Source organism: Stenella coeruleoalba, assembly GCF_951394435.1.
Source record: "Stenella coeruleoalba genome assembly, chromosome: X".
NCBI classification, from domain to species: domain Eukaryota; kingdom Metazoa; phylum Chordata; class Mammalia; order Artiodactyla; family Delphinidae; genus Stenella; species Stenella coeruleoalba.
In genome coordinates, this window is record NC_137152.1 from 81,444,593 (window position 1) to 81,461,153 (window position 16,561).

The 16,561-nt window shown below is 41.3% G+C and overlaps 1 protein-coding gene across 1 annotated transcript; it reads left to right on the forward strand.

Moving 5' to 3' along the window:
• Positions 1–259: 259 nt before the first annotated feature.
• On the forward strand, positions 260–16,029 carry TNMD (tenomodulin; the record flags this gene model as incomplete). The annotated part of the gene is made up of 7 exons (XM_079910288.1): positions 260–307; positions 473–604; positions 9,693–9,833; positions 10,044–10,145; positions 13,380–13,533; positions 15,173–15,339; positions 15,820–16,029. The coding sequence occupies 7 exons, from the start codon at positions 260–262 to the stop codon at positions 16,027–16,029; spliced, it is 954 nt and encodes a 317-aa protein (XP_079766414.1).
• Positions 16,030–16,561: the final 532 nt, after the last annotated feature.

Genomic DNA, 16,561 nt, shown 5'->3' on the forward strand with positions numbered 1-16,561 from the left:
TTTCATTATAACCTTCTGTCTTTGCCATTCTGGATGGAATTCTGTGCACAGAAGTTATATACATATATGGGTATATCTATGTAACAAATTGCAGCACAGGAGCCCCCTGGGCTCCCTCAGGCTCTGGTATGACATATTTGAGCCATATAAATTCAGCTTCTCCTCTGGCATCTGTTAGCCGACTCACTTGCAACTCCACCTCAGCAGTGGTCTCTTAGTCCTCTCAAAGCAGGGAAAGAGTGCTGTGTGCTGAGAGACCATGGCAAAGAATCCTCCAGAGAACTGTGAGGACTGTCACATTCTAAATGTAAGTTGATTCATATTTTTATTCCCTTTTGAGCAGAAGCATGGCTTCACAGATTTATCATATTGCAATATGAACATTAAAAAGTGAAATCAAGTGACTTTGAATTATGGCTTGCAATTTTAAGGGCTATTGTGTATTGTTTTATTCTCTCTGTTCTTTGCTTAGGCAGAAGCTTCTAAATCCAAGAAGATATGTAAATCACTTAAGATTTGTGGACTGGTGTTTGGTATCCTCGCCCTAACTCTAATTGTCCTGTTTTGGGGGAGCAAGCACTTCTGGCCTGAGACACCCAAAAAAGTGAGTAAATGCACATTATTATCCAGTGTTTCTGTTTTGAGTTTGATTGAATTTAATTAGTGATTGACATATATATTACTCTGAAAATGAAAGTCATTAAGTTCTTTTTGTGTGTATTTTTTGGTGGTATGAAAAACTCAGTCAAGGTTTGCTCTCTCTTTTTTGCCTAATTATTTTGGTAAAGGAAAAATATGTTTTCTGCATTTTAGTTAGTAATGATAAGATGTAGAATTACCCATTCTTTTATTATGTTTTATAAGGAGTTAAGATTCCTCACAGAAGCAAAATTTTTACTGTAAGAAAAAATACTTTCCATCTTTCTTTCAATTATCTGGGCAGAAACTGATGGAAAAGTAATTATACTACCACATAAGAAGAAACCATGAGAAATGGGAGCAAAGGATTTTCAGGGATTATGTTTCTGACTTAATGAATCTGCTGTGAGGACAGGCAGCAAACTCCTTTTCAGAAGGAGCAATTCTCATACCTGAATTCATGTTTATTTGTGACTCAAAAAAGAAAACCAAAAAATCTAGAGCTTTTCAGCTTCTCACGAGCCACAGTCGTTGGTGTCCCACTGAAATAGTAATGCTACAAAGTAGAAAAGTGACACCAAGTCATTAATCACAGATATCACGCTTCTGATACTATGGTTATTTGGTGAAGCTTGGCTGCATTGTAGTTGATATTAGTGTACCTTAGTGTTATTGTTACTCCCGGGCTCACACACAGTGGCTAAGTTTAGATGTGACCCAAAGAAAATCATAGTCCCTTCATGCCAACAATTTCCATTTGAAAGAGAATTAATAAATGTACAAGCTATGAACGGTGAAGATGGTTTTCTGGCTTTGCTACATTTTTCTCTCTGCATGTGGGATGTTGTTATTGCTACCATTATTATTAATTTGTTGTCATGGGATGCTCATTTCTATTTGATAACAGACGTAGGAAGGGAAAGGCAAAAATCCAGTAGGGAGGATAAAATACAAGAAGATAATTGGTATGAACCATTAGGAGTCAAAGGAGTGATAGGAGCAGAGAGGAAAGAATATGGATCAATGAGGAAGGAGAGGCAGGGGGTGAGGAAGTGTAGAAAATAGAAAATCAAGTGGACAAGTGTCCAAAAGAAAACAGAGAAGTAAGGCATAGCCACCTTTGGATTCTTCACCTCTGCTACCATACCCACTTTCATTTAGTACTAGAGGCTACCTTATCAAGTTTAAGTCAGAGGGAGAATGAATAGCAAACTTTGTTTACTTGCTTTTTTATTTATACCTTGTTCCAGAAAGGATTTCACGCATCATCCATTGCCTATAGTTAGCCCTTTCTCTTATCTCTCCCACTGCTCTCTGCTTCTGAACTGCTTACTGTTCACATGTCTTTCTAGAGAAGCCACCTATATTCAGACTAGCAAGGTGGGCAAAGTAATTGAGATCAGGAAAGAAACAGCAAATGACTAAGAGTGCCAAGATGCATACCAATCCAATTCTGCTATTACTTAGCTAATTCCCAAGGTAACATGCTGTCCCACAAATTGAATCTTGGATCCTCTTGACAATTACAGATGGGTTAGAGGAGAATAAACCCTTTCATCCTCCATGGCCATAATGTTCTTAGCTGGGTGTAGTAGGTAGCTAGCCCTTCTGACCACCCATACATGTTTGCCTGAACAAGGGGCCAAATGGTTTTTTTAGTTTTATTTTAGCCATTGGAATTGCAAATTCTATTTTGAAAAAGTTTATGTGTTTTTCTAAACTTACAATGCTATTTGTCTCGGTGCAACTATAAATGACTAGGTGGGGACCTTGCTTTTATCTAGTAAGGTGCCAAGCTCACTAACAGAGCCCATGGTCACCTCTGCTTCTGTGTTATATTGTCTTTGATTCTCACTCCAGTTCACTTTTTAATACATTATAAGGAGCAATCCTGTGATTCCTCAAACCAAATGTAAAAATGAGTCACTGCATGCACAGAAGAGGTGAGGTATGCTACCAAATAAAGTTTATCAAGAACCAAATCTCTCAAGAAGTAATCCGTCTTAGGATGTGATGTTTAGCAAAGGGATTCTCAGAAATGAACAAAATCATTACAAAGTAATCTGGTAAAAGACGATAAATAGGTGTCTCCTGGGGCAAGTTTTTCCACCATAAACAAAGGTTGTTTGTTCTCTGTTCCAATGGGGAGTTACAATTTACTGCCTTTGATATTTAAGTCCCGGCCTTCCCCACAAGACCAGGCTGGGTCCATTGCAAACTGAGGAACCAGCTGGAGATGTGGATGCTCCACTAAGCCCACTACCTTTAGTTCCCAGACAAAAAGCCCCAGGGAACATCTGTTGTTTCCAATGGCTAGGGCTGCCAATAAGCCTGCCTCAGAGCTGACTTATGATTGCTGGGAAGTGAAGAGTAGTCAGATTGGTCTTGGAAGAAGATTTGCAGAGGAAAAGGATCCAGGCATCTTGCACAAATTAAAGAGGCTCCCCTAAAGAGTATGGCCTGGCAAGAAACAGCAGTTAGCAGATTAAAACCCAGGCTCTTCTGGACTTTCCTTTACAAGCCTGTGGGACCTGTGGGGACTCTTGGGGCCCTTGGTGGAGAGAACCGGTGATACTGCTGTGCTTATGGATGACAGTGATGTGTTTGGCATCCCGGGACTTTCTCCAAGTTCTTAGCATTTGCTCCTCTAGTCTCCGCCACACATCCTTTTTATTTTGCTTTTGACATCTGTTTATAATTAAGTGTTTATTTAACATTCCACATCTGGTGTTGACATTTCCATGCCAGTAATTTCCCCCCTCCTCCTTCTATTACCTCCCACCTTGGTGGGGATAAAATATCCAGATTCTTTTTTTTTTTTTTTTTTTGCGGTACGCAGGCCCCTCACTGTTGTGGCCTCCCGCATTGCGGAGCACAGTCTCCGGACGTGCAGGCTCAGCGGCCATGGCTCACTAGCCCAGCCACTCTGCGGCATGTGGGATCTTCCCCGACCGGGTCACGAACCCATGTCCCCTGCATCGGCAGGCGGACTCTCAACCACTGCGCCACCAGGGAAGCCCTAAAATATCCAGATTCTTGATCTAAAACGGGGGGTGGGGGGAGAGAGAGAGAGAGAGAGAGATGAAAATAAAATGAAACAAGGAAGACTAACTTTCGGAGAGCTGTTGCACTCCCTTACAGGCTACAGATCCCCAACCCACAGGCACATACAGAAGCCACTTGAGCTGAATGAAAGCCGGTCCATCGAGTTCTGTATTCAGCTTTCTCAACCAAGCAGAGGACCTATTCACTCCCAGAGATTTTGAGAGAGCATCACAAGACTTCACTTTCAGGCAGTGACTGCCCAGACATCTTTGAAGCAGATTCCCAAGAGAAACATTCTTGCTTAAAGCTCCCTGTATTACACATTAAACCTGAAACAATCAGAAATCAACTCCCCAGCTAATCCATCCAACATAGAGAAAACAATTCAGAAAAATTCCAGCCTTTAAACCAATAGTTGATAGATGTAACACAGACCTTGTAGCCTATCCCTTCCAATCCTTTGTAGAATGAGGCAGAAGAATAATAAACTAAATTAATGAAATGCTGCCCTTCCTGCCATATATAGGAACAGCCTGGTGACTTTAGGGCTATTTTGAAAGGCTAAGTCCTAAAGCCCACACAGCAATCCACAGTTTCCTGGGGATGTCTCCTCAACTTCTGCATACTACCAGGATGAGATGAGAAGGGGTAGGATATGTGGGCATCCATCTGGCCTCCCCCTCACCTCAACTGCAGATGACCATTAAAAGAGTTTTATTCAAGACTGCAGGCCCAACAGCACTCTAGGCTGAAAATCTTTTGCTCAGAAAAAGCACTTTCCTGCTAAGTCTGGATCGGGCTTTCCTGTGCCTATTTCTTTAAGTTGGCCAGAGACCAACTTTCTTCACTTATCTTCACTTATCTTTTCACTTATCTTCACTTATCTTTCTTCACAAAGATACAACTTTCTTCCCCGAGTTCCCTGGGCTTTCCTACACAGCAGTTTGATAGGTAAAATGTGGGTCTGGAGAAGCATTTCATCCCCTCAAGGGAAGAGACAGAGATGGAGCTGAAACCTCTTTAGCAGGGGGACTGAGCTTCACCAGATGGTGCCACGTCAGCGTTTTTAAAAGACTTCATTTTATTTTCCTCTCAAACCATTTCAAGAGCAAAGTCCACCCTTGTCCAGCCACTGTCACGGGTTAGCTCTTGGTCTCGGCTGCCAAGGGGCAGCATCGATTATGTAGAGTAGGACTCCGGCTACTAGGGGCACATTCGTATTCCGTCTCTTCATTCTCCTAAGGCATTTGCTGGGCAACTTACTTGGTACCAGCCAGAAAAAACCTAGGTCTTCAAAGGGAGCTGTCCTTCAGTGGCTGAGAGTGGGATTGGGGCTACTGTAGGGAAAGCGGCCCAGGAAATCAACAGGTAGTAGCAGTCCAACGGTTCAACCTGACAGGTGTTAGCCAAATCGGAACAGAATTGATTTGGTCAAACTACTACATATAAAATAAATAAACAACAAGGACCTACCGTATAGCACAGGGAACTATATTCAATATCTTATAATAACTTATAAGAGAAAATAATCTGAAAAAGAATATATATATTATTATATATTTTGTATATATGGATAACTGAATCACTTTGCCGTACACCAGAAACTAATACAACATTGTAAATCAACTACATTTCAATTTTTTAAAAAATTGATTTTCTCAACTATTCAACATTGCATTTGGCAATGGGTGAGAGATAAAGATGGGAACTGAGCCTCCAGAGACACTTGGTGACTTGTCCAAAGTCACACAGCTTGTAAGTGGCAGACTTGAGGCTAAGACTATAACCTGGTCTAGAGAGTCTTTTCACTATTCTTCAGCTGCATTTAAGAATAAGGAGTGGTGAGGGTAGTGGATAGGGAGAAACTTCCAAGCCAGCTTGAGGATCTAGATCAGGGCTCCCCAACCCCCAGCAGGTACTGGTCTGCGGCCCCGGGTGGCACAGCAGGAGTTGAATTACCGCCTGGACCATCCTCCCCCCACCCCCCCGTCTGTGGAAAAATTGTCTTCCACGAAACCAGTCCCTGGTGCCAAAAAGGTTGGGGACCGCTGTTCGACATGAAAGAAATGGGGTTTTTTTCTTTTTGAAAAAGAGGAATGTCTGTGCTGCCTATGCCAGTTTTTTTTCAGGACTGAGAACTGGTGACTGAAGATGCAGGAGTCCAACTTTGCATAAGAAACAATGTGTCTGCTCTGTGTTGGTTAAAGAAATACCCAGAGGCCCTTTAATTCCCACAGGCTAGGTTGGTATAATATAATACAATGCATTCCCTTCCTTTCCTTCCAGCCTAACACCTGCTAGCCAGCTCTTCTGAGCATGTATTTCACCTTTGGAGAGTGTACCTCATAAACAGACAGTAAGAAATGAAGGTGGAGAGAAGAACATCTAGATTAATCATAGGCTTCAAAAAACAAACCTAAGCCAAATGTCCTCAAATCCCTTTCAGGACAAGTTAAAGCTACCTGCCTCGAAACAGATCCATCACACTGAGGTCTGAGGCAGCTTTACTTTTTATAAAAATCTTTCTTTTCTGATCTCAGAGATGGTCACAAATTGAGGCCAGAAAACACAGCAAACTGTGAAAGGAGGATGTTAGGGCTCATTTGCTGCCTGAGTGGAGAATTTAACTGGACTGAGGAAAGAATTCCTGAGCAGGGAAGAGAAATGAGTTTGTGTTCTCTCCACGTTTTGTCAGTGTGGTCTTCTTACATCCCTAACTCCTTGGGGTTCACCACGTATCTATCTCGTTTTACTTCTGAGTCATATTCCACCCATTGGTTTACCTGTCCAACGCCAGTGTTCTGGACCTTCATAGTTGAGACCAGCCTTATGTGTGGATGGAGTGGGAACCCATTTGAGCGCTGCTGCAAAGATGCCCTTGCCCTTAATATATCTCTTATTCCTGGTGCCATTGTGCTTAAAAACCACCATTAGTAATTCATTCCTTTGAGTTAAGTATTGCACTCATTTTTTTTTAACAGACAAACACCCATCACTAATACCTTAGTGTGAGATCAGTTGTCAGATTGATTTCTTCTTTGATATAAGGTACCTGAAGCACCATGAGATTCCTAGATGTCTAGATAGGAGACAGAGGAATAGAGGGAGATGGAAAGAGGAGGAAGGGCTACGAAGGTACAAAGAGGTCAGGATATAAAAAGAACAGAAAAGGGAAGCTAGAAGCACCAAAGATTAACTTGCCCTAATGTGCCGGTTTGGTGGAAGTGTACTTCTCATCATACTCTGTCCTTCCTGGAATAAAGCTGAGCTGGAGGCAGTCTGAGATGAACTACTGGGAGCCCACTCACACTTCTCACAGACCGGTCATCCTTCTCTGCTTTAGTTTGCACCTGGAGGGGACAAAACCATTTATTCCCTCATCTCCAGAAAGACCCTCAGCCCCTGAGCCAATGAGCTTAGTAGACAGAAAGGTACTTCTGAAGCCAAAGGCATGAGTTCAGTCTTCATATGGGCCAGTGAAGCTTGCATAGCCATTACCCAGGCAATGTGCTCCACAGGGACCCGGATGAGACAGTATGTCTGGATTTGCTCAAACCCATCCCTAAGCAGTCCAAAGTGGGCCACCAGCATCATCTTCCTAGACAAAGGACAGTCTGTTCCAAAAGGGCACCTTTGATAGTGAATTCCATCTGAGTGAATATATAGCTCCCTACCCCCCCCACCCAGATTTTACATATAAATGAAGTCATTCTGAGCCCACTACCATTACAAACAGAAAGGCAACATGCTAGTGAATGAATACAATCAGAATGGACCCCTCCTCCCCTACCAAAAAAGAAAAAAACCTCTTTGAAAGAATGCTGAAAATAATCAAGATCTGCTGAGCTTGGCAGTTTCCAATAGTTTTCATCTAGCAAGGTGTCCAAGTGAAGTGCATTGCCAACAGTGCAGGAAAACTCATTCCACAGAAGTACACTGAAATCCTAAATGTCACCAGTATGGTTCCATAGTCTTCTACCAATGATTGAAAATACAGCCTGTATTTTCCCTTTTGCCCAGGTAGGCAGTGTTCCAACTTCCCCTAGTCTCCAACCTCATTTTTCCGTGCAATAATCCATCAGTTGTGCTACTGATGAAACAAACACCCCACCCCACCCCCAATGACTAGTGGTGTCGACATTTGTCTCAACAATGGATAGTATTTCTAAAGAAATTCCCCCCTGTTGGGAGATCTGACAAGGCTAGATCTGAAGTAGATGCCTCTCTCCTCTACTTAGGTCAGGCCCACTGAGAGCTCAATTTGTTGCCATAGGTAGAAGTTTCTCAAGCTGGCTGCAGAGCTGGAACTGAGGACAAATTTATAACTAGAAGCAAATAGCAAGTCTAAAGGAATTTTCTACCTGTCACAAAGCAGGCCAGACTAGCTGTGTTAACTCTGCAGTTGCTGGAAAGTTCTAAATACTGTTTTCCTTCCCCTTTTAAAATATGGTCTCTTAAAAGACCTTGCCAATGCTCAAAACCTCTCTTTAGGAAGATGAGAATTTGCCATTGATGGGGAAAATGTGTTCAATATATACTTCAGCTCTAACCATGTCCAAGGCACTGTAGGGCAGCAAAAAGGTAAATGACATTGTCTCTTGTTTTCCTATTCAGCGACTACATCAACTTTTCACACTTGAAGTAATATTGCTTCTACAAACCCTTCCAATTTGTTTTTCTACTTGAGGTGGGGAAAATTTGACCAGGTTATACTAACATTCAGTCACAGATACCGGCAGACATTAAAAAACAACCCAACCCAGCACAAGCAATACAAGACTGCCACTGGGAACAGTATTATTAGAAAGCAACAATGGCCCTGTAGATGACTTGCTTTTTCAGGTTTTTACTTTACCAAATGTTTTTCATAAGGAAAAATGAGAATGAAAAAACTCGATAGCCAAAGGCCTCCTAACAACAGGGATAAGATAGACTTCCACATGGCACCATCAAGTCTGGCCTGGTTTGTGACAGGTAACAAATTCCTTTAGGTTACTTATTTGCTTCTAGCTATAAACATGTCCTCAGTTATAAGTAATGGGCTTATTAATAGACTGGGATACTCTATGGGACTGGTCCTTTTGGCCCTTAGAAAAATTATCTCTTTTAGAGGGTAGGAGAGAGTCTGGGGTTTTGTTTCAACCACTCAAGAGCAACCTGATATGCAGCTTTGCCAAGGCGATCTTCTTGGGAGACTCCATATTACATAGTGCATATTACAATTCACAGCTGTTGAATTCTATATGCAGGAGAATCTGGAGAACTTGAAGTCAGCTGAATCGGGTTTGGAAAAGAAAAATCAGGAATCAACTGAATGAATTTGGTTAGCCCATAACAGAAAAGGTTAGGGGAAGGCAGTAAATGTTTCCTGGAGCTTAAAGGACAAAAGGAAGCCATTGAGGTCAGAGTAAGACGATTATCTAATGTTCACCAAGGAGAATGGTCTTCAGAGTTTTCAGAGTCTAAAAAGTACAGATCCGAGACTGTTGAGACAATATTAAATGCCTGGATGGATAAGATAAAGAGCAATGCCTAAGCATTCTAAATCTGTTCAAATCTCTTTCTCAGTCCTAGTGAATTTCACAGCGAGTAAGTGGGTGACTACTGCGTACTTAGAAAGGGAAGTGGTAGCTTAAAGAAGCAGTATAGGTTTTTGGCGATTCCTCTGCTTACCACAAGTGGAAAACACCTTACAGGCTGCTTGCAAAATATCATTTGCTATTTATTCAAGGCTGCCAAGAAAACTGTTGGAATTGTTAGTAATTAGTTCAGCAACTTGGCTTGAATACAAAATACTGGCTCTGAAGGGATCCCCATATCAGCTCCAGTGCCAAGAAACACCTCACTTTAATCTCGAGTCTCAGAGAATTCCCAACGGCAAGCTGCTGAGATGGCACCTCTCTGCAAAGGCTCTGGAAAAAGAAGGTGCCCCAGATATTACCCAATTAAAGTGTCTTATGAAGGGACATACTGAGTATCTTAGAGCTTGTTTTCCTCTGTTCTCCCAGACATATGACATGGAGCACACTTTCTACAGCAACGGAGAGAAGAAGAAGATTTACATGGAAATTGATCCCGTGACCAGAACTGAAATATTCAGAAGTGGAAATGGCACTGATGAAACATTGGAAGTGCATGACTTTAAAAATGTAAGTTGGATCTTTTCCCCCTAAAGCTTCCCACTTAAAATATTAGAACATTTGAGTCAAGTTAAAAATAGCCTGTAGCCTCCATTTAATTTATAAGACAAAGCTTTCCCTTTGAATTCAAATTTTGCCAGCCTGGGGCCCTGACAAACCATGAAACTCATTAATTGTGGCTATTTCAGGAAGTTTTGTTATTTTTTGTCTGTTTTATAGGGATACACTGGCATTTACTTTGTAGGTCTTCAAAAATGCTTCATCAAAACTCAGATTAAAGTGATTCCTGAATTTTCTGAACCAGAGGAAGAAATAGATGAGGTATGTAAGAAAAATAATAGTAATAGTAAAAGCCATAATTTATGGGGGCTAACTCTGTGTCAGACATTGGACTAAATGCTTTACCCTCATTTGATTCTCACAACAACCCTATAGACAGGTACTATTATCATCCCCATTTTCAGATGCAGACCAAAAAGTGACTTGTCCAAGGTTACACAGCTAGTGCAGAGCAGACTGGGATCTTGGACTCAGGCCTTTCAACAAACCTAAAGTTCATGCTTTTAAGTCCAACGCTGTACTTTTATACCCAGGTAACCATTATGTACATTTGCTTCCAAACCAAAGATTTCTGATAAAAGGGGTGAGCCGGAGGAACAAAACCAATCCTGCCAAAGATAAAGTCCTGAAAAAAAGTCCCAAGGCCACCTGGATCCTTGCCACTTTTGTCACACTGTGACATTCACCTATTCTAAAGATTTTAATTCAACACTACTATATATAAAATAGATGACCGACAAGGACCTACTGTATAGCACAGGGAACTCTACTCAATATCTTGTAATAACCTATAGGGAAAAAGAATCTGAAAAAGAAAAAATATATATACATATATATATTTATATATAAAATATAACTGAATCACTTTGCTGTATACCTGAAACGAACACAACATTGTAAATCAACTATACTTCAATAAAAAATTAAAAATTAAATTAAAAAAGATTTCAGTTCATTCACCTTACCATTTTATGCTGGGCTGCTAAGAGAATAGTCCACCTTTAACATATCACTAGGAAAGACAAAAGTAAGGAAGGTGAGAACTACAGTATAACACAAATTCTCTGAAAGCACACTCCCAGCCCATGGTGAGGTAACCTAGGGCAGCGGTCCGCAACATTTTTGGCACCAGGGACTGGTTTCATGGAAGACAATTTTTCCACGGACTGGGGACAGGGCATGGTTCAGGCGGTAATGTGAGCGATGGGGAGCCATGGGGAGCAGCAGATGAAGCTTCACTCGCTTGCCCACTGCTCACCTCCTGCTGTGCAGCCAGGTTCCTAACAGGCCCAGGGGTTGGGGACCCCTGACCTAGGGCACCAATGCAATTGCTGAATGGCCGCTATAGGCCTAGTGGGAGATGGAGGATTATTGCCTAAAATACAGCCATCGGTAAGGCCTAGGAGACTTAATTTTTCCCTGAATATCCTGACTGTAATTATGGTATGCTGCTATCTATGACAGCCTACCTCCACTGTAGCCAGAAGAAACAAATATTGGGTTGGGTTGATTTGTTTTAGTGTTTAACTGGCAAATCTAAACTGAGATTATGCCAATGGCACAGTGGCCACTCTATATACTGTAAATACCTCTTTCATTTTCTTCTGTCTCTCCCAGGTTCTTTTTCACTTTTCTCCTGCCCAGCTCTCTCCATGTTAATTTTCACCTACCCATTTATCTTTTTCTTTTACTTTTCTTATTTTGGGGGGTGAGGTGGTGTGGGGATCACTTTTTTCTTTCCATTACCCAAGTCTCGGGGTTGTCACTGGCTCCCACAGACATGATATTAGTCTCCTCATGTCCAGAGAAGTTACAGACCCTGGTTCCTAGAATTTCTAAGAAAAAGAAGATTTCCCCCAAAGACGATGCTCTGCTCCCAAGGTCTATGGCAAGTGAAAAGTTTTGGAGATTTTTTTTTTAATAAGCCTAATTTGGATGCATCTGAGGAACAGAACAACTTCCAGGATATTAGGGGCAAAAGTAAGATGAAAGGAGAATCAAGAAGATAAAAAGCTATTATACCCAATATCATATGCTGCTTTTTACAGAAAATAATGTAAGCGTTTGAGTAGGGCCAGCCAGCAATACTTCCCAAACTGATACAACAAGATTTATTTTTCTGAAAAAGTTAAAGGCTGGGACTTCCGTGGTAGTCCAGTGGTTAAGACTCCGTGCTTCCACTGCAGGGAGACTAAGATCCCACATGCGGCATGGTAAAAAAAAAAAAAAAAAAAAAAAAAAAAAAACGTTAAACGCAAAGGCCCATAATGTCTCATTTTGGCCCAATTTATTCTTCAGTTAATATTGTCAGGTTGTCTAAATACCACAAGTATTCATCTCATGATAGTGAAATTGCTTTATCTTCAAGAAAATCCTATTTTTTTTTATTCAGGCTACAGATTTTTTTTATGAGACAAATTTGTGGTCCTGAATGACAAAAACCCTCTTATTCTGCACTTCCCTCACCACTGTATCCATACTTTGTACATGTTAAAGATGCAGAGCAGGTATATAAATAGCCCTGATTTTGCTAACAAAGCTAGTCAACGTACAAACCTCATTTTATACAGTCCCTTTCAATGCATCCCAAGTCTTTACAGACTCAAGGGCAAAGGAGCTAAGATGAGACTTTTAAGTGACTAGGAGAAAAATTATACAAAGCCATATTTCAAAGAATAAAAACACTGAAATCATAAAGCTAGAAAGAAACAAAAGAGAAAAGGAAAAACCTTATTAAGAGTAGGGGAAAAAAATGTCAAAGCCCAGGAAACAAATGATTAAGAGCTAGGTACACAAGACAACTACTTCCAACACTAGAAACAGAAGAGAAGGGGGCATTCTTGACAATATAAGAGAGGCTGCCTAAACAAAAAACATCCTATGAGACAAATTCTAAGCGTCTAGAATGAAAGGAGTAAAATAGTAGTAAGGCCAGTGAAGTCACAAGTTAGACCTGACTTTGAAACAAAGTATCTTTGGTACTACAACTATACCATTAACACACAGTCTTGTAAAACCAAAATATTAGGTTCTGTTGCTACTTAAGTGATTTCACCAATTTGGATTATAGGAGTGTTTTTCAGCTTGAGATCAAATTCAGCTTGCAATCCTAGTCGTAAACCTAAAACAAGGCGGCGGGCACTCACAACATCCATTTAAAAGAAAGAAAACAAATGTAAATCACTCAGGGTTCCAGAAGCCCCAATTAAAACATACATGGCCCAGTGGGAGGCCCAGAAAATGATGGAAAGCCTTCCTGACTTTAAGGGAAATGGTAGCCGAGAAGGCTCCTGTTTCAGTGAGCAGCCCTACTGTTAGATGGGAGAGGGAGGGACCAGTTGTTAACTCTCCCAAGGGCACCTACTTCACTGGGAGCTCTGGGACTGGAATTATTATTCAGACTCGAAATATGGTATTTTCCAGGATCCCATAATGTCTCACTCATTTTATTAATTTCTCTGCCTATCCCCACCCTGAACTACTTTCTTCTCTCAGAATGAAGAAATTACCACAACTTTCTTTGAACAGTCAGTGATTTGGGTCCCAGCAGAAAAGCCTATTGAAAACCGAGACTTTCTCAAAAATTCCAAAATTCTGGAGATTTGTGATAACGTGACCATGTATTGGATCAATCCCACTCTAATAGCAGGTATGGTCTCCTTCTCCTCCTCCTCCTCTGTTTTCCAAAGTCAGTAACATTTCTAGCATTCAGAGACTACACTTCTAGGAAAACAAATGATCAGCTTATATCTTCTTACATGAAACTGTATATGCTGACTGCCAGTGAGGAGGGAATTTTTCACAGCCAAGTTATAAATCAGATAAATTAATGCTGACAGGCTTTTAAATATCCCAGCAAAGGTAACGCCACCTTAATGTGAGTAGTGATAGTGAAAAGCTAATCTGTCTCTCTCTGCACATCTATATTCATTGCAGTCGGGCTACCAGACTATGGCTCAAACCACTGTGTACCCAACCCAAGAACAGAGGAGAGAAGAGCCAAAACAATGCTCTGTTGTCTCAAGAAGGATTTTCTATGTCAAATGGTGGCATCCTCCCCGGATGATAGGACAGTCACTGCAATACAAATTTCTCTGTGGCTATTTTAGGAACCAGTATAAAAGTAATTGGGTGCTAAAGGGCCAGAGTAAAAGACTCCAGCTCTCAACTTCCAGTCAGCCCATAGAGAGGGCAAAGTCCCTGGACATCTTATTCTGCCCACCTAGTATAGAATTTGGCCTCCTTCATTCTGGACAGCATAGATTACTACACTTCCCAAGAGAGAATGCTCTAACCAATGCGGGCATCTATTGGTACTCTTTGGCCTTAAAAAAAAGGCAACTAGGGACTTCACTGGTGGTGCAGTGGTTAAGAATCCGCCTGACAATGCAGGGGACACGGGTTCGATCCCTGGTCCGGGAAGATCCCACATGCCACGGAGCAACTAAGCCCGCGAGCCACAGCTACTGAGCCCTAGTGCTGCAACTACTGAAGCTCATGCACCTAGAGCCCGTGCTCCTCAACAAGAGAAGCCACCGCAATGAGAAGCCCACGCACTGCAAGGAAGAGTAGCCCCCGCTCCCCACAACTAGAGAAAGCCCACTCGCAGCAACAAAGACACAACCAGCAAAAAAAAGGCAACTAAGTGCAATTACTACAACTTCTGCTTCAACATTCTTCTCCTAAAGGACGTTAGTGGAAATCATGATGAAATCTGAATAAAGTCTGTAGTTTAGTTAATTGTATTGTACCAATGCTAATTTCTTAGTTTTGATCATTGTACCGTGGTTATGTAAGATGCTAACATTAGGGGAAATTGGGTGAAAGGTATACAGAAACTCTGTACTATCTTTGCAACTCTTCTGTAAATCTAAGATAATTTCTAAATACCAAGTTTAAAATTTTTTAAGACAGGAAAGAGAAGGGATGAGGAAGGAGGACAGAGGGCACTGAATCAAACCAGGCAACCAAAAAAATATTTACTGAGCACCTGCCATGGGTAAAATCATTGTAGGAGACACCAAAGTCCCCTGCCCTCAGTTTTTAATTTAATATGCTAATAAGGCAAAGCAGTAAGTGATGCCAAATGAGCAAAGAAGTCTATGTACATGGGAATGGTCAAATTTCTTTTGGAAGATCTCCGTAAGATATCAGCTGCAGGAGCTTGGAAAAGTGGTTCATTCATGCCTAAATGATGGCAGTGAGAAGACACAATGAAAATCTCTATCCCCAAATGCTAGTTCCCCAAGCAAAGCAGTTGTGTCACAACTTTGTGTTTATTACCTTAGTTTCAGAGTTACAAGACTTTGAGGAGGATGGTGAAGACCTTCACTTTCCTACCAATGAAAAAAAAGGCATTGAACAAAATGAGCAGTGGGTGGTCCCTCAAGTGAAGGTGAAGACCCGTCACACCAGACAAGCAGCAAGCGAGGAAGAACTCCCAATCAATGACTATGTGAGTTCTGTTCACGTTTTTCTTGTTAGGGGAAAAACAAAGAGCCTTCACAAAACTCACTACCCCTCAGATCAAAGTCACTGAAAGGATAATGGTCATTGTTTTAAGAAAAAAATATTTAAGAAGCTTGGAATCCCTAGAAGACTCATTCAAAATCAATCTTGTCAATCTCCTGTAATATACAATAATGGAAAGGAATATGAAAAAGAATATATGTATAACTGAATCACTTTGCTGTATAGCAAAAATTAACACAACATTGTAAATCAACTATACCTCAATAAAGTTGTTCTAAAATTTTGTTAATTGAAAAAAATAAAATCAATCTTGATCTAATCCATTGATGTATCTCCAAGACCAGGCTCAGGAACTTAATTGCTCACCAGTCCCCAACTCCTATAGTCTTATACTCCTCCCCTGCTTGGCAGACCTCTTCCTAGTGAACCTGCCCCCTCCAACACTGGCTTCTTCTTCTTTCAGACTGAAAATGGAATAGAATTCGACCCCATGCTGGATGAGAGAGGTTATTGTTGTATTTACTGCCGTCGAGGCAACCGCTACTGCCGCCGCGTCTGTGAACCTTTACTAGGTTACTACCCGTATCCATACTGCTACCAAGGAGGGCGGGTTATCTGTCGTGTCATCATGCCTTGCAACTGGTGGGTGGCCCGCATGCTGGGGAGGGTTTAATAGCAAGTCTGAGCTCAAGTGCTTAAACTTCTGGCAGCCAACATATAATAAATGCATGCTATTCAATGAATTTCTGCCTATGAGGCTTTTGGCTCCTGGTAGCCAGCACTCCGGAATTACTTGTAGGTAATTCTTCTCTTCATGTTCTAATAAACTTCTACATCATCATTAATGGCCTGATTGCTGCTGAACACAATGGGTGAGTGTTTGTTAAGAATATTCCCTACAACTGAAATGGAGCAGATCCGTCTCACATGGAAGACAACAATAAAAACTTGCATTTCATCAGGTTTGGGGAGTAGGAAAGGGCAAAGCATAAGAATTCTCAAATACTGTATTTTACTAGGCTGTATTGAGAAAGTGGAAATAGGGGCTGATGACAAAATGACCCCATAACTGATGCATAAAAAAATGTGTCCTTTTGTGCATACCCCAGTGTCTAATTATGTGAGAGACATATTGTGGACTTGCTTAAGCATCTCTTAAGCCACTGGACAGGCAGTGAGTCACAGCAGGCCAACACTAAAATATT